The 26,646-nt window shown below is 45.4% G+C and overlaps 1 protein-coding gene across 4 annotated transcripts in view; it reads right to left on the reverse strand.

The window, feature by feature from the left end:
* SLIT3 (slit guidance ligand 3) overlaps positions 1-26,646 on the reverse strand; it is a 617,656-nt gene that overhangs the window by 501,192 nt on the left and 89,818 nt on the right. For all 4 annotated transcript variants that reach the window (XM_061189924.1, XM_061189921.1, XM_061189922.1 and 1 more), the window contains exon 4: positions 6,150-6,221. In XM_061189924.1, coding sequence (XP_061045907.1) covers positions 6,150-6,221 — 72 coding nt within the window. The remainder of the gene's footprint in view (positions 1-6,149; positions 6,222-26,646) is intronic.

Consider the following 26,646-nt stretch of genomic DNA (forward strand, 5'->3'; position numbering starts at 1 on the left):
TTGATCTGAAACTTCCAGGCCGCAGACTGCGAGGAAACAAATTTCTGTTGTTTAAGCCATCCGGTCTGAGGTACTTCTTTATCACAGCCCTAGCAAACTACGACAGGAACTATGATGATTATCCTTATTGTATTGCTAACCAACCAGAGACTGAGAAAGTTGAGGTCACTTGCCCAGGGTCAGTCACCAGAGGGCAGGATCCAAACCCAGGTCTGGACAGTTCCAAAGCCCCTGCTCTTTGCTCTAATATTGGGTTACCTCACAGAAACATTAGATCACCTTGCTGAATGCAGTTTCTGGCTTGTTTGGGGATACAGGGCATGGATGCACATGGCTGGGTGATGAGGGCAGAAAATGGTAAAATACGAAGGAGAGGTACAAGCTAGCAGAAATGAGAGTTCAGGGGATGGCCCACTCATTGCAAGTAAGTTCCTTGGAAACTGAGGTCTCACAACTCTTTGGGAGGGAAGCAGCCCCACCAGGACAGCAGCCCCAGTGACTTGGGGCTAAGTTGGCTGGTCACATTTCATGTTGTTTTCAGCTGCCCGGGGATTAACTTCCCAAGTCTCTTGCAACTCCACTGACCCAAGTGAGCGACAGCGGTTTAACCCCAGTGGCATGTTTTAAATCTGCCAAATACCTAGTAGGACTGTGTGAAGAATAATTGGGGGCCTCCGTCCTGCTGCTAGCACAACTGCTTCTTCAGCAACAGGCTTTAAACCACTACCAAATATGTAACGGACTCTTTGGACATGAATCCAGGAGACGTGGACCAGAAGGACCCCAGTGGTCTGCTCATCCTCACATGGCAAAGTCAAATTTAAAAAAAAAAACAGTTGTGAACCACTGTGTGCCTCTCATCCCCTTCAAAGCTCCCTAATCTGGTGCAAGGCAGACAGCTTTTAATTACTGTTTTCATCTTGTCTTTTGCTTCTTCTAAGGAATTTCTGGCAACATTAACCACTTAACTTCCGAATCACCAGAAATCCTTCCCTCCTTCCCCCATGTGTAGGTAAAAGAGAAAGCTTGAAGGAGAGGCCAAAAAGGAGAAATTCATAACTTACAGACCATGTAACAGACCATGCTTCATCCCAGCCTCTCTAGATGAGGCCCAGAGAGATGAAGTAACATGCCTAAGGTCACACAGCTTGTGGGTGGCCGAGCCAGTAGGAGGATCAGGATCTTCCCACTCCCGGTGCAGTGCTCCCTCAACCCTCATTTATTTTGGAGCCTGAACTCTTTGAGAGGTGCTGAAATGTTTACACCAGAGATGCCAAAGCCCCAGCATATGCACCATTCCTATCAGTCAACCAGCAAAAGTTAACCATAGCCATCTTTCACTGAGCACTTTACTACGGGCTATAGTCAATGCTAAAGGTTGTCCCTGGGCTATTTCCATTTACCTCACAACAACCTGGTGAAGTAGGTTCTATTATTGTCTACTTTACTGATGAAGAACCTGAGACCCAGAGAGGTTAAGTAATTTGCCCATGGTCTCACAGCAAGGAACTGGCAGCCCCTTAACCTTTTCACTTTACTGCCATCTCCTGTGCTCAGTCAAGAGTGATAGGAAACCTAGAAAGAGCAGACGTACAGTCCTGACCCTTGAAAATCTTATAATATACGTCAGGACAGGAGTGAGCTAATATTTATTGAGTGCCCAAAGCAGGAAAGAGACCTTGCTGGGTGTTTTACAGACCACAGTGGTATTACCTAAGCCTCAGGGCACTTCTGAGCTCTAGGATTCTATGGCTCGTGCTCTATGCGCTGAAGGACAGAGTAAGAGGGAAGATACATCACTACTATACACATGTACCAATGAATGAGATGGTGCTGCATCTAAGGGGGGTGGGGTGGAGTAACCAGCCAAGGCCTGGCAGAAGCACTTGGATGTATGACAGGTCCATCACCGATCCTTTTTAGCATGACTTCAGCTCTCCACAATAGTTAGCACAGCAGTGTGGCATGGTAGAAAACAGAGGTACTTTGCAGCAACACACACGCATTTCTTTCCCCATTCCGTTGTATCCTGGTTATACAACTATGGGTAAGTCAGATAACACTTCTAAGCTTTAGAAGTAGATTTTTTTTTTTTTAATAAATTTACTTGTTTTATTTATTTATTTTTGGCTGCGTTGGGTCTTCGCTGCTGCTTGAGGGCTTTCTCTAGTTGCGGCGAGCGGAGGTAGAAGTAGATTTAATAATGATTCTCTTTGCAGGACTGGTGTGAAGGCTAAATCTGAGTATTGAGGCAGAGTGCCCAGTGCTGCTGCTTAGAAATACGGGATATATGGACAAGTAATTTAAACTCTGGGCCTCAGTTTCCTCATCTGTAAAATGGGAGTATTGAGGCAGGGAGTTAATTGTAGTAGGAAAAAAGCACAGGCTTCAGAGTCAGATTACCCACATTTGATTCCTGGTTCTGTCGCTGAGTATGACAGAACCAGTATGATGCTGGGCAAGTTCTTTGACCTCTTTGAGCCTCAGTTTCACATCTACAGAATAGTACTCATAGTCCCTACCCCATAGCATCGTTAAGAGTATCAAACAAGTTATATGTAAAGTGCTCAGAAGAGCACCCAACCCTCAATGTGTTTGCTATTGTTATTATCTTGAAGTGTTATTGTGAGGATCCAAACCATTCAATGAAAGCACAGGGAACTGAACAGACTAGATGCTCAATAAACTTGTAGATGTCTGCTGTGTTCAAGTCTAGTATGTCTTCCCCTGTCCTCTGATAACAGAATTACTCTTCCCTTTGGGAAACCCATTCCCAGGCCCTGCACACCCTTATCTGCAAACAACTGTGATGGACGCATGGCCCAAACTTGGTCAATCAGAGGACACCATCTCACCAGCAATAGCATCTGCTCAGAGCTGGACATGTGACCAAGGTAAGCAAGTGACCCTCAGTTCTTTTCTGCAGGACTGTTGTCGAGGACACCCTCTCCACCCTGGTTGCTAGGTTACTGCCCTCAGAGTCTTCTGCTTTTGCCTGCCATCCCGTGCACTCTTCCTAGGGCTGGAGGGAGTGAGATGAAGTCCCGATGACACCACCATGCCCCTGGATCCAGCTGTTCCTAAAGCCAACCATAACTACCACTGGCCTTCTCATGCACATTAACTCACATATTTCCCCTCTGAGTTAAACTAATTTGTCACATTTCTGCCACTTACTAGTTAGTGGTAATATTATAATCATATATATATAATAGGTTCTCAATAAATATTGTTTCCCTTTCCCATCACTACATGTCGTCTTATACGACAATAGCCTTTCCAAAAGGTATTTTTCAGATAATCATTGAATATTAAGCAGTCTTTGTCTATAGATCTAATAAGAAAAGGTGCGTCAGAATTGCTGTTTAAACTACATGGCCGACTGTGGAGGAGACAGCCACCCAGCAGCCCCATTTAGCATTCCCTGGAAAATGGCTCACTGCGTCTATTGAGATGCAGTGCTCTTTTAAAACAGAGCCAGTGGCATATGTATACACACTCATGATTGCACATTTATTGATTTCTAATTTGTACCCTGCTTACTTCCACAAAGGCCCTGGAGTGGCTGACAAAATAAGACAAAGACACAATAGGGTCATTAAGAAAAATCAAAGATCAAGCCCAGAGAGAAAAAGGGATTGCAGATTATAGCCCAAACCTGGGTTAATAGAGCTGCTTCAATGAAAAAAATATGTATTTAGCTCTCAGCTCTTTGGCAGCCATTGAGAATGTGTCATGATAGGGCACATAGAGAACTGGGCAACCTTCATATCTGCAGTTTAACACCCAGCACAGAGGCCAGGCTGGAACAAGCACCTGGGAAAAGCTTATTGAATGAACGAATGAACGAACAAACGAATGAGTGAATGAAGGAATGGTGGATAAAAGATTCAAAGTTCCCTCAGAACATGGTTCATACCCTGAGGCCTGTATCATTCATTTATTCATCCACCCATTCCTGAGTGCCTGTGTGTCACATTGGGCCTGGCTGGGGACCTGGAGAGGGGCAGAAACCAAAACGAGCCAAACGTCCTCCCTGCCTTCCCAGCTGCAGCTCTCTGGCTTGAGGGCAAAAGCTCCGTGCAACAGATCTCAGGGCCCACGGCAGCTCCTGGTTTCTTCATGTCTCCCAGAGAAAGGAGATTAGAAACAAGTTGTGAAGATGGGAATTGTAGGAGTAACAATAGCTATCTTGGTAATTATACTCACACGGCACTTTAAACCCTAGAAAATGCATGCCCACCGTAATCTCATCGGATACGTACAGCTCCTTGGTGAGGTGGGTAGAAGGGAAGATGGGGCATCTCCCATTTACTGATGAAGACATTTAGGCACAGAAAGGAAAGTGGCTCTCCCGACCTCTTTCAGTTAGAAAGTGGCCTTTAGGACACTGGACTTTCCCATGCCCCTGTGCTACCTGCCTGGGCCTGGCCCCCAGCATGGCAGAGACCTGTTATCACGGCCTGAAACTCCTCCTCTGCCTGGATCAAGACCAGCCCCGCCTAAAATGGGCCTCACCTGGTGGCCGTGGGGAGCAAGAATCAGCCCCCCTGACCTCCTGCAGCAACTGGAACTCTCAGACCTACCCGCTCAAAGCTGCCCAGCAGCCCCAGTCTCATAAGCACCTTTTACTTGCCTCGAAAGTGACGCTGAGATTCCAGATGAACAGCATACAGTCTGCGTTATTTAGTTAAAAGCACAAGGTAATGCTGGGTGGAGAGATGGCTATTAGGTGAGCATTTAAGGAAAGAACTGTACAGGGAAGAGGAAGTTCAAAACCAGAGTGGTTTCCCCGTCTGCCCACTTGCTGTTGCTCGTTCAGCCCAGCAACAGCACCTCATGTACCCTCACGTCCATCAAGGTGGATTCAGAGCAGAAGAGTGGAAAGGCAGGCATGCTCTTTCCCTCATTTAGCACCGTCAGCCGGGTGGACTGAGCCAGAGAAAGGGAGTACCAGCAAGAGGAGACCGTGACAAAGTACAGGTGTGTCCCGGAGAAGGCAAGCAAGGCCGCGGTACCCTTGAAACACCAGCCAACCCCAGCCCGTTCTTGTTGCAGCCAAGTGCCCTTGCAAGTACATTTATGTATATAGTCTCTGTGTGTGTGTACAGAGAGAGATACAGATTCCTAATTCAGAACTCATTCTTAAGTGCACATGCAAACATGTGTTTCATATTTCCCAATGTATCTACATGCATCGGCGGACTGCCTACGGAGGTATTAAACACAGCCATTGGAAATGAGAAGGGTGGCTACCACTTTGCAGCCTCCCCGGTAAGGTTAGAGTCTTCCCAGCCAGGCCGTAAATCTCACTGCCTGACTGCTAAGCAGTCGGACACTTGTTGCTCCAGCCAGAAAGTCAAGCCTTGGGCAACCAATTCACCCTATAATGTACACTAGTTACTGCCGGTAGGACTTTCACGTTCAAAGTCATGGAGTTGTTCACTGTCAATAATTAGCACTTGCCTAATAACCCCAACATATGAATCGCAATCTCCATCGCGACGTGCATCTCCAGCTCTTCAGTGTCCAAATTCTCACGCTGAATAAATACACAGAGAAGCTGCAAGTCTCCCCGAACCCCCCATTATACCCTGGACCATTCCGAAGACAAAGCAAAATTCTAAGTGTTTCTTTCTTTTCCCACAAAATCACAGATCTCCAGACCCAGGTTCCTGGACTGGCGGCGGTAGGGAGCAGGCAAAGGGCAGAAATCCTTCTAGCCAGCAAGGAGGTGAGGTTGAAATGCTTAACCCAAACCACTGCCCTCCTCCGAGACCACTGGCAGTCTTGTGTGAATCAATTCACCTCCAAGCCTACCCTCAGGGCATTTCCCTGAGGTTAGTTCAGACCCAAGTTAAAAGGAAGAGTTTCCTCCCTCCTTGCAAAGGAGAGATGCACTACCACAGGTCCACAGCCCTCACCGGCCACTTAAGCGGATGATCTGGGAAGGACGGACGCACGAAAGGTGGGCTGGAGGGGAGTGTGAGGACCCAGCACGCTGAAGCCTGGCTCCAAGCGCCCACGTGCGCGGACTCACTGCCAAGGTCCACACGGCTCAGGGCTCCCCACGCTAAGGCAACCGCATCCTCGGCGTCAGCAAAGCCGGGCAAGACACCAGGTAGGGAACACAACTCCATTCTACTCACAGTCTGGTGAGCTTCGGGTTGCTCTGGAAAAGCAGTTCCGGGAGGACCTGGAGTTTATTCTTGTTCAGGCGCCTGAAGGGGGAAAAAAAGAATGAAAAGATGTCAAGGGGACGTGAAACGGGATCAAGAGTATTTACAGACACCCCTTCGGTCCATCGATCAACAGGTATTAAGAGGCTTCTAGATCTTTCAGTGTGGGATGCTCAGCACGTGTAAGGCATACTCTTAACTCGCGGAGCTGGGAGTCAAGTTGGGGATAAAAAGGCAAAGGTCAGTCGGAAGCAGGAACACAACACGCTTCCTGCCACACCTCCCTTCACGAGCCTCGGAGAGGCATCACTAACTGATCATGACATTCTTTCCCACGAACCTCAGACAGGCTTTTGAACTTTTCTCAACATGTGCCTGCGGTAGCTAGCTATTGCCAAGTGATGCAATGGGCATGTGAAATGGGTCCCTAAAAATAAACAAAATACCAGAGAGAATATTCCAGATCCTAAGTGGTGAGGAGCGGTGGGACAGATAGCAGTCGTTATAGGAACAGAGAAGAGGGTGGGGCAGATCACCAGGGGTTAAAGGGCCAAATGGAATCCCGGCCAGCCTGGCTCTTCAGACCAGAGCTGGGCTGCGTTATGACTGCCATGGGCCCTGGGCATTTTTGCCTTTGTGGGCCCCTATTAAAAAAATTAAATATTGTATTTTATAACTGTGTTGGTATAAAAACAAATATATTAATATTATATAACATTTACTTTGACCTGAACACTCATTCCTTTCCTCTAATGTTAAAAGAAATTAAACCATTTTCATGGGTCCCTAAAAAGTACTGTCAGCCCTGGGTGCTGTCCCCGCTGTGCCTAATGGCAAAGTCCGCCCTGGGTCAGGGATCGTGGTCGAGGTGTGTAGACCCGGAGGTAAAACTCAGCCCAGGAGGGGTGTCCCACGTTGGGTGGTGGCAACAGAGCCAGACTCTCTCCTGAAAACGGTCCACGCTGATGCCCACAGAAAAGAAGGCTATCTGAGTTTCCGAGGGACCGTAAGTCGTTGTGGTCTCCACGAAGCCTGCTCTCCCGGGAGTGTGAGGCCAAGAGGGAGAGCCTGCCCCGTGCTCATTCCCAGGCCTCTCTGCCCAAGCATCTTTACGCAGCCTAATCAGGGAAGCCCAAACCAGTGTCCCCAAATCTCCTGTCCCCAGAATCCTCAGAATCTCACTCTCCAGAATCTCCTCGTGCAAAAGAGCAGTTTATAGCCCGGCTGAACTTCTCCGCTTAAACTGTGCATATTTGGCTACGTGGAAAACATGTATTACCCCATCTTAGAGCTAAGCGAACTGAAGAGAAGAAAAGGTGAGCTTCTTCCCAGCTTCTGTCCCCAAAGCCCACACTTCCTCCACCACATCATGCAGACGTGATCCCCTGGGGGTCGGGGGGATTGCTATTTTCCCCTTTTCGTTCCAGGTTGAAGGACAAAAACTTCAGAGGGACAGGGGACTAGAAGGAAGTTTGCAAGGGCAGAGCACGTGAGAGGAGCATTCAGCACCTCAAGTCAGAAGCGTGCAGCTCAGCCCTGAAGGGGTTCCCGTGGTGCGGGGCAGGGGTGGGCCAGCGGAGCTGCTGGTGACACTCCTGACTGTAAGGAAGCCTGAGAAAAGGCTGGCAAGTGGGACAAGATACGCTCAAATTCCCTGCCCCACCGAAACGGCAACCTGACTCCCTGGGCTCTTTTTTGTTTTGTTTTGTTTTCGTTTGTTTAACTGTGGTTAAAACGAAAGCCCTAACATAAGATTGACCATCTTAACCATTTTTAAGTGTCCAGTTCTGTAGTGTTAAGTATATTCTCACTGCTGTGCAACAGATGTCCAGAGCTTTTTCATCTTGCAAATCTGAAACGCTGTACCCATTAAACAACCCCAGCCCAGGGCCCCCTCCCCTCGTCCCTGGCAGCCACTATTCTATTTTCTGTCTCTATGGATGTGACCAGTGCTCTTTTGATCACTCCCAGTATCTGCTCTTTGTGTGTTCCTGTCACCAAAGTGGGAAGAAAGGGGGGAGCCCAGAGGAGAGGAGGGTGAGGGGGAGTCTAGCTCCTTGTCTAGAGCAGTTCTCATACAGCCAGTGATAAGCCCCTTTCTAACACGGGGAAGCACTGGTCCCAGAGAAGGCGTGGTGCTATGACTTTGGGGTTGGCCACGCTAGGTTCAGGTCTGGCTCTATCATGCTCTCGCCATGGCACCTTGGGGAAGTTACCTAGCTCCTTGAGCCTCCGTTTTCCATCTGCCAAATAACCCTACTCAGTGAGTTACAGTAAGTTTTAATGACACACTGTATGCATAAGTGTCTAGCATTGCAATGAGAGCATGGCAATAATAACTGAAATGAGTTGCGGCACGAATGCGTGTCAGACACTACGCCACGTGCTAGAGGGGTAGGATCTCAGGCAGCGCAGCTCAGAGGCTGGTGTCATAATTACCCGCATCTCACGGATAAAGACATCGACCCCTGGAGCGGTTGAGCCCATTCTGCAAGGCCACTGTGACAGGAAGTGGTGGAGGCAGGATGTAGACCCAGGGGTTCTGCCTCCAGAGCCTGGTTCTGAACCACTGTGTTACTCGAAGGCTTTCAATCTGTGACAGCTGCCTTCCCCTTCTTTTCTCCCCTCCCTAGTCTTCTTTTTGCCTCTGCTTCCTTTCATCCAGGGTTGCCACCTCCTCTGCCCCAGCCCAGACAACCATCCACCCTGAGAACATTTCCCTCCCTGAAAAGGATGCTCTTGGAGTCCCCAAGAATAGAAGTGGGTCTCTAGGTGGGTCTGTCTGGAACCACCCTCTATCGCCACAGCTGCACAAAGCCTGGTGAGAGTTACACTCAGACAACCAACGCTCCAGTTTAGGCAAAAGTCTTGAAATCGGCCCACCGCTGCCTGCAGTGGGGAGGGTATTGAGTGTCCTAAAAGCTCAAAACCAGAGTTGAAGCTAAAAATAAAACCAGCTTGGCTCTGAGGCTCCAGGAAGGGAAGGAATCGTTTTCAGTTCTTTGCCGGTATTTGTGGCTGGACAAAAATAAAAACACAACCAAATTTAGTCAATTGTGTGCTGCCTGCTGTTTCATAAACCCTGAATGAGGATTCCAGGGTGGCTGGGCTGGGCTCTTCTCCCAAAAGCCTCGGGGTCTTTCCACTTCAGCTTGGGCGGGCCGCACGCTGGTTCTCTGTATCAAGAGGAGCTCGACAGGACATTTCGTTTCTAGTTCATTCCATTCCAGGATTTATTTGTGTTTATTTAGTGAACGAGGTCAGCCTGAAAGGTCTTCCTCGAAGAGCTGATAAAGGCTCCAAGCTGCATAAGGTGAACTTCTCACGTGGCTGCTCTAAGAGCAGCTCCTGAACAGGAAAATGAACAGAGTGAAACGTGCTGTTCTCCTGACAGAGGAACAGGTAAGCGCTGGGCCGCACACAGCGCCTGTTGGTCAAGGCATCCTCCATCACTCATGCCATCTGCTGCTCTGTCACCCTGGAACCAGAGGCGGAAATCTGCCATAGTTCAAGCTGGAAATAAATCCATGATGCCTGGATGAAGAAAAGGACTGAATGGGACTCGTATGAGGGCAGACCTGAGGAGGTCGGCAGAAAGGCTATAGGCTGGGTCAATGATGGGATAAAGCCCACCGGGCTGTCCTCTCTCCCTCTAAGATCGACACTCCCTCTCAGCCTTCCTGCTGGAACAATGGGGAGCATCAAGGTCAAAAAAACCCACTGGCTGCTAGTTGCAAGGTCATTCTGCTTTTCGGCCTGAACTGTGAAGCTCCAAGAAAGAGAGCCTTGTTTCTGCAGTGCCACTGATGGCTGCAAGATCTAATTAGAGGTTTTTGCCACTTTATTGAATTCCTTCATTTATCTATCCATTATCCATTCATAAAACCACCCTCTACCCATCTGTCTGTCCATCCATCCATCCGTCCGTCCATCCATCCACTATTCTATCCAACCATTCACCTATCCATCCATCTACCCATTTGTCCATTTATCCATCCATCCATCCATCCATCCATCTTCCTAGTCATTTATCAGTTTGAACATACAAAGATGAATAAGATACAGTCCCTTCCTGCACCTACATGAATAAGATGTAGATGAAGGAGAAGGTCAGATGCTAGTGAAGGAGATAGACACAAAAACAAAAATCTGCAGCATGATCTTGTAAGCAAAGCTACTGTGGGAGCACAGAGGAGGGGCAGCTAACCCAGACCTGGGAAAGGAAGGCTTCCCAAAGAAAGTGGTTTGGAGGGTTTTTGTTTTTGTTTTTTTTTAAGCATAATTTTGACTCTTCAGGAGATAGGGACAAAGGGTTCTAGACTTTGAGAGGTGTATGTGCATGACTATGGAGGACCAGTAGACGGAGGAGAATTTGGGGCACAGGGCTGCATTGCTGGGACTTGGAGGCGACTTGAGAAACACAAGAGATGAAGCTCTAGAGCTAGGCAGGGGTCATATCAATAAGGGCCCCTGCGGGTCATGATCAAGGATTTGGGCTTGGCTGTTTACTGAGAGTCAAAGGGAGCCACAGAAAGAGTCTGAGCAAGGAAATGATCATCTGTTTTGGATTTTAACGAGTTCTCTTGAGGAGTAGTAAGGCTTGTTTGGAAGAGGGTGAAATCAAAAGCAAGGTGAGCAGTTAAGAGGGCTCCTGAGTAATCAGTGTGGCTGTGTGAGGACCCAGTTAAGGGTAAGAGTCATATGGAGGACATAGATGTGAGGTCTAATCAACAGGGTTTTGTGATTAAATGCATATGAGGGCCCCAGGGGCTCCAGCTTGGGTAACTGATCAGTCAAAATGACCAATCAGTGCTGAAAGAAATAAAGACGAGAGAACCATTATGCAGAAGGGGGTGTGTTTAGATTCAGGATTTCTAAACTACTGGGGTCCCTCAAATATATTTTGACAACTAGTAGCAGTAGCTGGTAATAACCCTAAGACCATGAGTCAGGCACTGTACAAGGCGCTTCACATGTGCCAGCTCATTTAATTCCCCACAGAAGTGCTTGAGGCTAGTACCCTTGGTCAACCTATAATAAGGAAACAGAGGCCTAAGAAGGTTAAGGCACTTGCCCAAAGTCAAACTCAACCAAAATGATGGTGGTGGGATTTGAACCCAGACACCTAATGCCAAACCTGGGCTCTTAACTACCATGGATAATGATGGTATTTAATTTAGCCCTCATTACAGACTGTTGTGATTTATTACCTCATACTTGGGTCTCGTCTTCCCATTAAGTTCTGAAGGTCCTTGAGAGTGGGAAATAGGTCTAGTATCTACTCAGTGACCCATTGTGAGCTGACACAGCCCCAGGCATGCAAGGGGGCCTTCAGTAAGGGCCTGTTGAATTTCATGAGTAAATCATAAGGTGGGAATGGCCAATTAGGGGAGCCTGAAAAAGCAATAGCCTTCCTGCGCTGGGTGAGGGGAGCCATCCTGTTTGCAGGTGAACAGAACTCTCAGAGGGCCCAGTTGCTTGAATCTGTCCGCATCCTCCAGAATCTTCTTGAAGACTCGGCTTCCAGACTCACCTGCCTCACTACTGACCTACTGGGCAGCTAGGCAAGAAAGGATGGGGCCAGTTCGTCCCCTCAATCGGTGCAGGACAGGTGAGAGGCCTCCAGGCCGGAAGGAGGCATGCTTAGTCAGCAACAGGCCCCAGCACCCACTCAAAGTGCTTCCCCTTTCTCAGGGAGGTGTGGAATGTTCAGCTGCCCAGCGAAGGCCTGAGGGAGGGAGGAAGTCAAAATGTGCTAATTCCCAAAGGTCACCAGGACTGTTTGCTTTAGTAATGAAATCAAGTGAATCCCCTTCTCCAGGCACTTTCCTAGGCAGCCTGGACACCTTCCAGGTCTACTGGTATTTTCAGAAACACCAACAAGAACCAAAGCGGCTTTGCTATTCAGAGCGGAAGTTCCAGGTCTTCCCCAAGTGGAGGGATGGACAGGCCCAAGACGTCTTGGCAGACCCCAAGAGAAGGGCAGAACCAAACTCAGAGGCCTCGAATCCCAGCTCAGAAGTGGCACCCTCATTCATGAGGCTATGCAGATGTCACTACACATCAGGGGAACTCTGAGTTGAGCAGAGTCAAAAAAGCAGAGAACCTTGAATAGGGGTTGTTTCCGTAGTTGCTCACTGTAGCCACTGATGGCCTCATATTTTCTTGGTTTCCTCATCTGCCAGACAAATCAGATTCAGGCTTTCTCCTGCTATGCAAATTTTCATAATGCAAATTGGATGTAACCTGATCCCAGCAAGGAATTCAATTTGTGCTGGTTGTTGGTTTACACCACTGTCATGATCAGAAAGGATCCCTGCATGTATCAGAGGAAAGCCTATTGGCCTCCAGCTTCAACACCCACGGGCCACTTTCGTCGGTCACTGGCTGTTCTTTGCCATTGGGATTTCCTTTTTTTTTTTTTTATAATGTATTTTTAGGGTTTTTTGTTTTGTTTTTTTTTTGCAGGGGCTGGGGAGGGTAGCAGCTTTATTGAGATCTAATGGGGCTTCCTTTTTACTAGCACTTCTGGACCAAGCCACAATTTATTTTGATGGTCTGGAAGCAAGTTGACCTGAATCTTGTCTTCCATGGAATTCAGCATTTGCTCAATGACCTTTAGGTTGGCTTATGTCCGTTTTGAAAATCTGTTATTTGTAGTTTGTAACTTCAGAATGTCCTAATAGCAATTAAAACCCTTTACTTTTGACATTTCTGTAAGAGAAATAACTTTGTTGTCATAGTCTAAAACTCTTGCCCTAAGCAGTTTTTCTCCTCACTGAAGTTTTTAAGAGAACCCTTTAAGAAAATAAAGTTTACTCTAGGAACACAATTATTATGTAATAGCAAAACATGAACCTCTTGAGATACCTGAATAGTTTAACATCTGCGATGGGCTTTGCAGTATTTCTCAAAGGCTCAATAAATGATAGCTGTTACAGCCACTGTTATTATCATTATCATCATCCTTAGATGCCCCAGGAGGTCAGGAATAGGGGAGATGTATTTCTCCTTCATAGATGACTATATCGGTCAGCAAGGCTATTAGCAGTAACAAAGGAACTCCGAAATCTCACTGGGTTAACACAGTGGACACAGACTCCACACTCACATAAAGGCTTGACTCCATCTCTAAGATGCCATAGAGCAGGGGTCCCCAACTCCCGGGCCGTGGACCAGTACCGGTCTGCAGCCTGTTAGGAACCGGGCCGCACAGCAGGAGGTGAGCAGCAGGTGAGCAAGCAAAGCTTCATCTGCAGCTCCCCTTTGCTCCCCATCGTTCACATTACCGCCTGAACCATCCTCCCCCCTCCCCCACGTCCATGGAAAAACTGTCTTCCACGAAACCGGTCCCTGGTGCCAACAAGGTTGGGGACCGCTGCCATAGAGAACATGTGGCCCCCAAGGTCAGTGTGTTGGGGATGAGAGGGAGGGAGGAGCCGCACCAGCTCTTAATTTCCTTGACCTCACAATGACTCATATCATTTCTACTCTCAGTCTACTGGCCAGAACTAGTCACATGGCCAAACCTAACTGCAAAGGAAGCTGGGAAATCTACAGGGACACTTGAATATTTGGCGAGAACTATCATAATAACCAACTTGCTTTAGAATCAAAGCAATAATAATGATCTCTCTGATCTTGTTGTTCTTCCTTCCTTCCTTTTTTTCTATCCATGCAGGGCATTTACAGTGGGCTAACTGCTGTGGGAGGTGCTTTATATGCATTATCTCATCTCATCCTTAAAGCACATTGCTAATGTCATTATGTTACACAAGGAAACTGAGGCTCAGAGAGGTAATGAAACCTGTCTAAAGTCACGCAGCTGATAAATAAGGTTTGGACAGAAGTCTCTTTGACACCGAAACCTGAACTTTGAACCCCTTCACCATTCTGCTTCCTTAACTCTTTGGTGCTTGGTTGACCAGGAGGCCTCCCAACAATCCTAAGAGGGAGGCCAGTAATAAGAGTATTTATTCATTTTATAGCCGGAGAAACTGAGTCAAAGCAGACTAGGAAACTGACCCTGTGCTTCCTTGGCCTTACTGTCCAAAGCCTATTTAATGATCCTGCCCCTCTGGTTTCAGAAGAAGGCTCTGAGGGTCCCAGGAAATCACTGCCCCCAGGTCAGGGGGCAGGAATCCTGAGCCATCTCTTAAGAGCATTTATCCTCCTTCTCCTCTCAGACCTAAAAGGTCTGTTTATTCAGATGTTCCCCAAGGGCATTCTCAGCCCCTGCCTGCCCTGGTAGGTGACTCTGTCCCGAGATTATCTGTCCAGTTCTAGAGAGCTCTGGGGCTTGCCCAGGATCTTGCTGGGCTCCAACTCAACACTCCAGCATGAAAAGAAAACAGGCACAAAGACCCTGAAACAACCCTTTTTGAACTTTCTGGCACCTCACATTGGGCCAATTTTCCTCCAATTACATGGTTGTTAGGGATAAAGCAGAGCACATCGGTGGCCTGAGACTGCCTTGCCTTTGACCCCTGTCCCAGCTGCTGCCATGTGCCCAAATACCCCTGTCTCCAGAAGACCCTGATTTCAGGAGGAGAAAAGGGGGTAGGGGGAAGAAGGGCAGGAGTCCTGGCTCTGCAGAGAAGGAGCCAAGGGCTCGGAGGGTCATCTTGGTCCGTGGTGACCAACCCATAAAGCCTAAGTCATGTTTGCCTAGAACAACACAAGGAACCCCAAAGGTCTGTGAACAAAAAGGCTGCTTCATCTAGGACTAAAGTCATGAGCAGGGGTTTCTGGGGATCCCCCAGCAGATTGGACATGGAACTACATTAGTACACTGATGGTTAAGAGTCCAGGGAAAGATGTCTGGAGTGGGACAAAATGCATACTTACGCATGCATATGAACACACACACACAGACACACACAACATACATTGCAGACGTAACGCACATGCAATTAACAGAATCACGTACATCCCTTAGAGCTGGCCAGATCCACTCCAGACATCCAGACTGCTTGGCAGTGGCCAAAACTCAGATCCCCATAGCGATCGCTTCAACCCTGTTTCATAACGAGGCCAATAGGGCAGGCGACTCCCCAGACTCAAAAATCATGCCTTTATCCCTCCAGAGATACTCCAGTCCCACATCTTCCCCTGCCTCAGGGTTTCTGCACACGCTCCTCCCTTCTCTGGGAACTCTCTTTACCCTGCTACCTAGGTGGTAGCTGCAGAGGTGTGAAGATGAAAATATTTTGAAGGTGGAGCAGACAGGATTTGCTGATGGACTGGAGGTAAAGCTTGCGAGAGGAGAATGAAGGATGATGCTGAGGTTTTGGCGTGTGCATCTGAAAGTGTGGATCTGTTGTTACCTGAGCTGGAGGAAGACTGCGGGCAGAGCACGTTTGGCGAGGGGCCAGATTGGACATGTTAAACTTGATAAGCCCATAAATATCTATGTGGAGATACCCAATAGACGGTTGGATATGCAAATCTGGGCTTCAGGGATAAGACCAAAATGGAGATGTAGATGGTATTTAAATACAGGAACCACAGCCACCATGAGAAATGAAGAAAAGAAGGGAAGAGGATTTAGGACTGAGTCCTGGGCTGCACCATCCATTAGAGACCAGAGGGAGGAGGAAATGGTAGAGTGTGGTAGGAGGAGGAGCAAGAGAAGGTGGAATTGTGGAAGCCAAGTGAAAATGGGGTTCCAAGGAGGGAGAAGGGGAGGGAGGGACTGGTTAGTCAAATGCGGCCAAGAGGTAGAGAAAGATGAGGACAACACTGACCTGAGCAACACGGTGACTTAGAAAGAACAGCTTGGCACAGAGTTAGGCAGCAACTATTAACTGGAGTGGTTCAAGAAAGAGTGGGAGGACAAAAGTCAAGGGAAAATAATAATTTGGAGGGATTTCACTATAAAGGGGAACAGAAAATGGGTTGATAGTTAGCAGGGGAAATGGGGTGAAGAAAGGTTTTGTTTTTATTTTTTAGGATGGGGCAAATTGCAACATGCGCCTATGCTGATGAGACTGATCTGGTAAATCGATGATGCAGGGGATGAGGGGAAAATTTTTAGAGTGAGGCTCCTGAATAGGTGACAGAGGAGATTCCAGTGCACAAGTGATGGCAGTGGCCTTTGACAGGGCCAAAGACAGGTCATCTGTGGCAAGAACAGGGAAGGCGGAGGTTAGGGGACAGTGTATGGCAGGTCTGGTACTAAGAGTCTGTGGAAGGCAAGACTGGGCAAGGCAGTTGAGGGAATGTGCTTATAGTACTTAGGAAAACGAGTCATGAGATCTGTTGGTTAAGGAAGTAAGGGAGGTCACTATGGTCTCAATGTTTGTGTCCTCCTCTCGCCCAAATTCATATGCTGAGATCCTAACCCCCAAGATGATGGCATTAGGAGGTGGGGCCTTGGAGAGCTGATTAGGATATGAGGGCAGAGGCTTCATGAATGGGATTAGTGCATTTATAAAAGAGGCTCCAGAGAGATCCCTTGCCCCTTCTACCATGTGAGGACACAGCAAGATGTTGGCAATCTGCAACCCGGAAGAACCAGAGCATGACCACGATCTCAGACTTCCAGCCTCCAGAACTGTAAGAAACAAATCTCTGTTGCTAATAAGCTACCCGCTCTGTGGTGCTTTGTTATAGCAGCCTGAATGGACTAAGACAGAGTGACAGTGACACGATGGCAGATCCAGTGAATCTTAGGCCACTGCAGGGTCCATGCACTCATGGACAGGGCCCCGGGGCTGGGGCTTGGGAAGCTGGGCTATGGTCCTAGCTCTGCCCCCCAAAGCTGTGTGACTGTGAACCACAGCCCCTCTCTACAGCTTGGTTTTCTGTATCAACAGAATCAGTTAGTTGGATGAGATGAGTCCTAAGATCCTTATTCTATTCTTATTCTGGAAGCTGGTTAGGATACTTGGATTCTAAATCCAGCTCTAAGTAAGCTGTGTGTCCTTTAGAGTTTAACCTCTCTCTCTTTCTTGGTTTCTTCATGTGAAAATGGGAATAATGATCTCGATTAGAATATCCATTCTAAGATGAAGTATGCCGAGAAGAGGGTCTTTGTCTCTTTTTTTCACTGCAACTCAGAGCTTAGAATAGTTCCTAGCAACTAAGAGGTGCTCAATAAATATTTGCTAGTTGTTTAGCTGGTTGGTTGAATGGATGAATGAATGAGTGAGTGATACCTACTTCACGGAATTATTGAGGAGCAAAGGAGATGAAGATGGTCAAATTGGTGGAAAACTTAAAGTACTATAAAGTTGCTATGCAACTGCCGCAACACCCCCGTACTGGCTACTTCACTTCTGGTTATTAAAACCTGAGTAGCCCGTTAGAGACCTTCCAGAGTGTTGCACCCAGGTAACAGGAGGGTTGCAATCACAATAGCATAAATTAAACACTTTTGCCACAGTGCTTGAAAGAGGGTCCTGAGAATAAGGAGCCCGAGGCCCACACCATCTGAATTGTACAGTGGGGTGAGGGGCAAGCAGGGGCAGTTTCAGGACCAATTGAAGCCAGAGTAAGGGTAAGGGTCCCTACGCCAGGTGGGGCATCAGAGTGAGGTTTCTATATTAGTAAAACAAAGGTGCTAAAAAAAAAAAAGGCAGAAGGCCCCCAAAGGCTAACTCTCTCTTGTCTGTGCTGCCTGGGAATAAATATGGGAGAGCTGTGTTGGGTAGGGAAGGAGGATTGAGAATTCCTTAGAAGTTAGTGTTGTTCTCTAAAAACATGCTCCCCCAAGACATTAAGCGTGCCTTGAGCAGCCTTGAGTTAATGTTGAGTCATTTCTACTAGGAGTCAAGAGAAAAATACTTTAGGCAGCTATGGGATTTCCCCTCCACCCTAAAAATCCTCAAAACAATGCAGCAAAGCTGGTTCTAAATAGGATGGCATGAGCACAACTCACCACAGATTTTCCATGTTCTGTCTGGATTATTCTAGGCCCTTCATCTGGGTCTCCAACCCCTTCAACTCACTGGTAGGAAAATGACAGATGCAAATTGAAGGAGAAATACTCTGGTCGGTAGATGTCACCAAGGGCAGGTGCAACTCAGCACAAATTTTCTGGAAGGGTACTGTTTAAAATGATCCTGTTTGAACCCATTGAACTTTTGTTTTGAGAAAGTTCGAAGTAAAAAAAAAAAAAGGAAAGAAAGAAAAGAAAAAAGAGGCCTGACAGCGAACGATTCAAACATTCCTGGCTTGTGAATGACAAATTTCCCTTTCATTTCTGTTCTAAACACTTGCGCTGTGCAAGATCTGTTAATGACGGTGAGCTTCTCTCTGTGTTTATCTAGTTATCTAGATATATGTCTACATATCTAGCAACAAAAAAAAGATCTTTTAAGCCCTCCCAGGCATGAGCCAAGGAATGTCGAGTAATTATCTGTGACCAATTCTCATCTATAACTAATTAGAATTTTACTTCCTCAGAGCATTTCCTTTCTGGTCAAGGTCCGATTTTTTTTTCTTCTTTTTTTTTTCCTAGAAAAGGAAGATACCTGGACATTTTTAGCACTATGGGGTGGAGAAGGGTAAAAGGAGAAAGGGGGCACTTTTCAGATCGCATTATTGCTTTGATCTGACTGAATCTCCTTTGGTTATCCTCTCCCCCCTCACCATCCCCGCTTTTTTTAATGCTTTTCCAGCCTGGGAAGGGTTTCTCAACCCTCTGGCTATTGCATTTGAACTGAAGTCTGCAGAATAGTTTAAGAGCCCCTGCTCACCTCTCTCACTCCCACCTCTGGCGAGCAGTCCCTCATTCCAACCACGGCTTTGAGATCCCATCCAAACTTGTTGGTGTCTCAAACTGAATCCCAGATGTTCACTTAGTGAGAAATAAATGAATGGTCCAAGCTGTGGACTGAACCAGTGATCCTCACAAATAGATTCCAGGTGTGTTGGCATCTGGACTGCTATCTCTCTTTTTCTCTGTTTTACACACACACACACACACACACATGCACACACACACACGCACACAATACCAATTCTATCCTGAAAAGAATTTGACACCATCTCCAGATGCAGAGCTGATATAGAATAGACAGGACTAGGTACCTAACATAAATTGCATCTTTCCTTTTAATCACGAACAAAGGCAAAGGGCTCCAACGTGGCCCCATTTGCCTTCAGTTATCAAAATCATGATGCATTTGGTGTTCAAAATCAGCTTAGGCCTAAAAGAGCTCAGAATTGCTAAGCTATCTTAATTGGCAACAATTTTCATTGTCAACCATAGCCACCTCCTGTGTTTCCTATGAAACTCATCTTGCTGCAAACTTAATAAGCACCTACTGCTTGCCTACCTGGGGCAAGCAACATGGGGGAGGAAAAAGAGAGAAGGCAAGATCTCTGCCCTCAAAGAATGCCTAGTCCCATTGAAACAGCAAAGTTCAAGTCACTTTAATTCAAATTTAAATTGATTGAGAAATTCAATGTTTACTAAGTGCCTATTCTATGTCATGCTCTGGGACACAGATCCACTTCTTAAGGAGCTTACAGTCAGTCTAGTGGGGAAGGGAGATAAGTACACTGGTGACCACGGGCACACGTGACATACGCTGAGAGAGAAGGACATACAGCAAGTTGTGGGAGGAGACTTTGTGGCTTCACAGAGGAGGCAATATTTGATTAGCATCTCGAAAGAGAAGGAGGAATGAACCAGGGGATGAAAGACAGAGAAAGGGCCGAGAGGAAACAGTTAAAGACACTGCGATGGGGCACCACGGACACAGCACCTGTTTTAACATGCAGAGTGAAGGATGAAGAATCCCTGAGGGCTGGATGGAAAGAGACTGGGCAGGCACAAGCCATGCGAGGCTTGGGGCACTTGTGAGCCAAGCTGGTGAGATCAGTACACGTGAAACGATGAGAAAAGCCTGAGCTGGGACTCTGGGTGATGGGTCTAGACTGTAAGCAAAGCAGGAAGTGAGAGCCAGCTAACTAGGGGGAAGGCGGTTCGTGGAAGAGGCACAAATCTTGAAGGATAGACAGGAAGACAGAAAGAGGTAGGGTCTTCCAGGCTCCGAGGGCAGTCTGACCAAGGCTAAGGGCTAACACTCTTCCGTGACAGGTGCACAGACAAGGAAGAGACCATGATGACCCCAGCAACAGAAATATGCAAAGATGAGAGTGAAGGTTAGACAGGTGGGATGAAGCTGTGTAGGAGGCAAGTGGGTGCCTGAAAGCAATCATCATACCTCTAGTGACTTCAGAGGGTAAATGCACAAGCAGGTTTATTTTAATCACCATGTATTTTTATGTTTTTAGAAAAATGTAGTTTTCTCGTGGTCACTATGATTTAAGGCGAGGCTAAGAAAAAAAAAATTAGTTGACTTAAAGTTAAATGAAAGAAAATATTAAACAATAATAATACAGGTGGAGACGTCCCTGGCGGTCCAGTGGTTAAGACTTCACCTTCCAATGCAGGGGGTGCAGGTTTGATTCCTGGTTGGGGAGCTAACATCCCACATGCCTTGCCGCCAAAAAACCAAAACATAAAACAGAAGCAGATAGTAGTTTACAAGGTTACAGTGGCCATAAGAATGCCTAAGATCATTGTATTAAATTGCTTTCTGCTGCTGGACAGATTTACTTCTACAACTCCCTGTGTTCTCAAGAATTCTGAAAACTGCACTGTAAGAGAGTTTAGAACTATAGCTCACCATAATCTAATCTATAAATCCAGCTACTAAAGGAATGGAGTCGCTTCTTTAATAAAGTGAGGGCTTCCCTGTTGGCGCAGTGGTTAAGAATCCGCCTGCCGATTCCGGAGAGATGGATTAACCAAGATGGCGGAGTAGAAGGACGTGCTCTCACTCCCTCTTGCGAGAGCACCAGAATCACAACTGGCTGCTGGACAATCATCGACAGGAAGACACTGGACTTCACCAAGGAGGATACCCCACGTCCAAGGACAGAGGAGAAGCCACAGTGAGACAGTAGGAGGGGCGCAATCAGAGTAAAATCAAATCCCATAACTGCTGGGTGGGTGACTCACAGACTGGCGAGCACTTATACCACAGAAGTCCACCCACTGGAGTGAAGGTTCTGAGCCCCACGTCAGGCTTCCCAACCTGGGGGTCCGGCAACGGGAGGAGGAATTCATAGAGAATCAGACTTTGAAGCCTAGTGGGAATTGATTGCAGGACTTCGACAGACTGGGGGAAACAGAGACCCCACTCTTGGAGGGCGTACACAAAATAGTGTGTGCATCGGGACCCAGGGGAAGGAGCAGTGACCCTGGGGGAGACTGAACCAGACATAACTGCTGGTGTTGGGGGGTCTCCTGCAGAGGCGGGGGCTGGCTCTGTTTCACCGTGGGGACAAGGACACTGGCAGTGGAGGTTCTGGGAAGTACTCCTTGGCGTGAGCCCTCCCAGAGTCTGCCATTAGCCCCACCAAAGAGCCCGGGTAGGCTCCAGTGTTGGGTTGCCTCAGGCAAAACAACCATCAGGGAGGGAACCCAGCCCCACCCATCAACAGTCAAGTGGATTAAAGTTTTACGGAGCTCTGACCGCCACAGCAACAGTCAGCTCTACCCACCTCCAGAGCCTCCCATCAAGCCTCTTAGATAGCCTCAACCACCAGAGGGCAGACAGCAGAAGCAAGAAAAACTACAATCCTGCAGCCTGTGGAACAGAAACTACATTTACAGAAAGATAGACAAGATGAAAAGGCAGAGGGCTATATACCAGATGAAGGAACAAGAAAAATCCCCAGAAAAACAACTAAATGAAGTGGAGATAGGCAACCTTCCAGAAAAAGAATTCAGAATAATGATAGTGAAGATGATCCAGGACCTTGGAATAAGAATGGAGGCAAAGATTGAGAAGATGCAAGAAATGATTAACAAAGACCTAGAAGAATTAAAGAACAAACAAACAGAGATGACCAATACAATAACTGAAATGAAAACTACACTAGAAGGAATCAATAGTAGAATAACTGAGGCAGAAGAACGGATAAGTGACCTGGAAGACAGAATGGTGGAATTCACTGCTGCGGAACAGACTAAAGAAAAAAGAATGAAAAGAAATGAAGACAGCCTAAGAGACCTCTGGGACAACATTAAACGCAACAACATTCGCATTATAGGGGTCCCAGAAGGAGAAGAGAGAGAGAAAGGACCAGAGAAAATATTTGAAGAGATTATAGTCGAAAACTTCCCTAACATGGGAAAGGAAATAGCCACCCAAGTCCAGGAAGCGCAGAGAGTCCCATACAGGATAAATCCAAGGAGAAGCACGCCGAGACACATAGTAATCAAAGTGGCAAAAATTAAAGACAAAGAAAAATTATTGAAAGCAGCAAGTGAAAAACGACAAGTAACATACAAGGGAACTCCCATAAGGTTAACAGCTGATTTCTCAGCAGAAACTCTACAAGCCAGAAGGGAGTGGCATGATATACTTAAAGTGATGAAAGGGAAGAACCTACAACCAAGATTACTCTACCCAGCAAGGATCTCATTTAGATTTGATGGAGAAATCAAAAGCTTTACAGACAAGCAAAAGCTAAAAGAATTCAGCACCACCAAACCAGCTCTACAACAAATGTTAAAGGAACTTCTCTAAGTGGGAAACACAAGAGAAGAAAAGGACCTACAAAAACAAACCCAAAACAATTAAGAAAATGGTCATAGGAACATACATATCGATAATTACCTTAAACGTGAATGGATTAAATGCTCCAGCCAAAAGACACAGGCTTGCTGAATGGATACAAAAACAAGACCCATATATATGCTGTCTACAAGAGACCCACTTTAGACCTAGGGACACATACAGACTGAAAGTGAGGGGATGGAAAAAGATATTCCATGCAAATGGAAATCAAAAGAAAGCTGGAGTAGCTATACTCATATCAGATAAAATAGACTTTAAAATAAAGAATGTTACAAGAGACAAGGAAGGACACTACATAATGATCAAGGGATCAATCCAAGAAGAAGATATAACAATTATAAATCTATATGCACCCAACATAGGAGCACCTCATTACATATGGCAACTGCTAACAGCTATAAAAGAGGAAATTGACAGTAACACAATAATAGTGGGGGACTTTAACACCTCACTTACACCAATGGACAGATCATCCAAAATGAAAATAAATAAGAAAACAGAAGCTTTAAATGACACAATAGACCAGATAGATTTAATTGATATTTATAGGACATTCCATCCAAAAACAGCAGATTACACGTTCTTCTCAAGTGAGCACGGAACATTCTCCAGGATAGATCACATCTTGGGTCACAAATCAAGCCTCAGTAAATTTAAGAAAATTGAAATCATATCAAGCATCTTTTCTGACCACAACGCTATGAGATTAGAAATCAATTACAGGGGAAAAAACGTAAAAAACACAAACACATGGAGGCTAAACAATACGTTACTAAATAACCAAGAGATCACTGAAGAAATCAAAGAGGAAATCAAAAAATACCTAGAGACAAATGACAATGAAAACACAATGATCCAAAACCTATGGGATGCAGCAAAAGCAGTTCTAAGAGGGAAGTTTATAGCTATACAAGCCTACCTAAAGAAACAAGAAAAATCTCAAGTAAACAATCTAACCTTACACCTAAAGAAACTAGAGAAAGAAGAACAAACAAAACCCAAAGTTAGCAGAAGGAAAGAAATCATAAAGATCAGAGCAGAAATAAATGAAATAGAAACAAAGAAGACAATAGCAAAGATCAATAAAACTAAAAGCTGGTTCTTTGAGAAGATAAACAAAATTGATAAGCCATTAGCCAGACTCATCAAGAAAAAGAGGGAGAGGACTCAAATCAATAAAATCAGAAATGAAAAAGGAGAAGTTACAACAGACACCGCAGAAATACAAAGCAGCCTAAGAGACTACTACAAGCAACTTTATGCCAATAAAATGGACAACCTGGAAGAAATGGACAAATTCTTAGAAAGGTATAACCTTCCAAGACTGAACCAGGAAGAAGCAGAAAATATGAACAGACCAATCACAAGTAATGAAATTGAAACTGTGATTAAAAATCTTCCAACAAACAAAAGTCCAGGACCAGATGGCTTCACAGGTGAATTCTATCAAACATTTAGAGAAGAGCTAACACCTATCCTTCTCAAACTCTTCCAAAAAATTGCAGAGGAAGGAGCAGTCCCAAACTCATTCTATGAGGCCAAACTCATTCTATGAGGTCACCCTGATACCAAAACCAGACAAAGACACTACAAAAAAAGAAAATTACAGACCAATATCACTGATGAATATAGACGCAAAAATCCTCAACAAAATACTAGCAAACAGAATCCAACAACACATTAAAAGGATCATACACCACGATCAAGTGGGATTTATCCCAGGGATGCAAGGATTCTTCAATATACGCAAATTGATCAATGTGATACACCATATTAACAAATTGAAGAATAAAAACCATATGATCATCTCAATAGATGCAGAAAAAGCTTTTGACAAAATTCAATACGCATTTATGATAAAAACTCTCCAGAAAGTGGGCATAGAGGGAACCTACCTCAACATAATAAAGGCCATATATGACAAACCCACAGCAAACATCATTCTCAACGGTGAAAAACTGAAAGCATTTCCTCTAAGATCAGGAACGAGACAAGGATGTCCACTCTCACCACTATTATTCAACATAGTTCTGGAAGTCCTAGCCACGGCAATCAGAGAAGAAAAAGAAATAAAAGGAATACAAATTGGAAAAGAAGAAGTAAAACTGTCACTGTTTGCAGATGACATGATACTATACATAGAGAATCCTAAAACTGCCACCAGAAAACTGCTAGAGCTAATTAATGAATATGGTAAAGTTGCAGGATACAAAATTAATGCACAGAAATCTCTTGCATTCCTATACACTAATGATGAAAAATCTGAAAGAGAAATTATGGAAACACTCCCATTTACCATTGCAACAAAAAGAATAAAATACCTAGGAATAAACCTACCTAGGGAGACAAAAGACCTGTATGCAGAAAACTATAAGACACTGATGAAAGAAATTAAAGATGATACCAACAGATGGAGAGATATACCATGTTCTTGGATTGGAAGAATCAACATTGTGAAAATGACTATACTACCCAAAGCAATCTACAGATTCAATGCAATCCCTATCAAATTACCAATGGCATTTTTTACGGAGCTAGAACAAATCATCTTAAAATTTGTATGGAGACACAAAAGACCCCGAATAGCCAAAGCAGTCTTGAGGGAAAAAAACGGAGCTGGAGGAATCAGACTCCCTGACTTCAGACTATACTACAAAGCTACAGTAATCAAGACAATATGGTACTGGCACAAAAACAGAAACATAGATCAATGGAACAAGATAGAAAGCCCAGAGATAAACCCATGCACCTACGGTCAACTAATCTATGACAAAGGAGGCAAAGATATACAGTGGAGAAAAGACAGTCTCTTCAATAAGTGGTGCTGGGAAAACTGGACAGCTACATGTAAAAGAATGAAATTAGAATACTCCCTAACACCATACACAAAAATAAACTCAAAATGGATTAGAGACCTAAATGTAAGACTGGACACTATAAAACTCTTAGAGGAAAACATAGGAAGAACACTCTTTGACATAAATCACAGCAAGATCTTTTTTGATTCACCTCCTAGAGTAATGGAAATAAAAACAAAAATAAACAAATGGGACCTAATGAAACTTCAAAGCTTTTGCACAGCAAAGGAAACCATAAACAAGACAAAAAGACAACCCTCAGAATGGGAGAAAATATTTGCAAACGAATCAACGGACAAAGGATTAATCTCCAAAATATATAAACAGCTCATTCAGCTCAATATTAAAGAAACAAACACCCCAATCCAAAAATGGGCAGAAGACCTAAATAGACATTTCTCCAAAGAAGACATACAGACGGCCACGAAGCACATGAAAAGATGCTCAACATCACTAATTATTAGAGAAATGCAAATCAAAACTACAATGAGGTATCACCTCACACCAGTTAGAATGGGCATCATCAGAAAATCTACAAACAACAAATGCTGGAGAGGATGTGGAGAAAAGGGAACCCTCTTGCACTGTTGGTGGGAATGTAAATTGATACAGCCACTATGGAGAACAATATGGAGGTTCCTTAAAAAACTAAAAATAGAATTACCATATGACCCAGCAATCCCACTACTGGGCATATACCCAGAGAAAACCGTAATTCAAAAAGACACATGCACCCGAATGTTCATTGCAGCACTATTTACAATAGCCAGGTCATGGAAGCAACCTAAATGCCCATCAACAGACGAATGGATAAAGAAGTTGTGGTACATATATACAATGGAATATTACTCAGCCATAAAAAGGAACGAAATTGAGTCATTTGTTGAGATGTGGATGGATCTAGAGACTGTCATACAGAGTGAAGTAAGTCAGACAGAGAAAAACAAATATCGTATATTAACGCATGTATGTGGAACCTAGAAAAATGGTACAGATGAGCCGGTT

The sequence above is a fragment of the Eubalaena glacialis genome, chromosome 4 (assembly GCF_028564815.1).
Source record: "Eubalaena glacialis isolate mEubGla1 chromosome 4, mEubGla1.1.hap2.+ XY, whole genome shotgun sequence".
NCBI lineage: Eukaryota > Metazoa > Chordata > Mammalia > Artiodactyla > Balaenidae > Eubalaena > Eubalaena glacialis.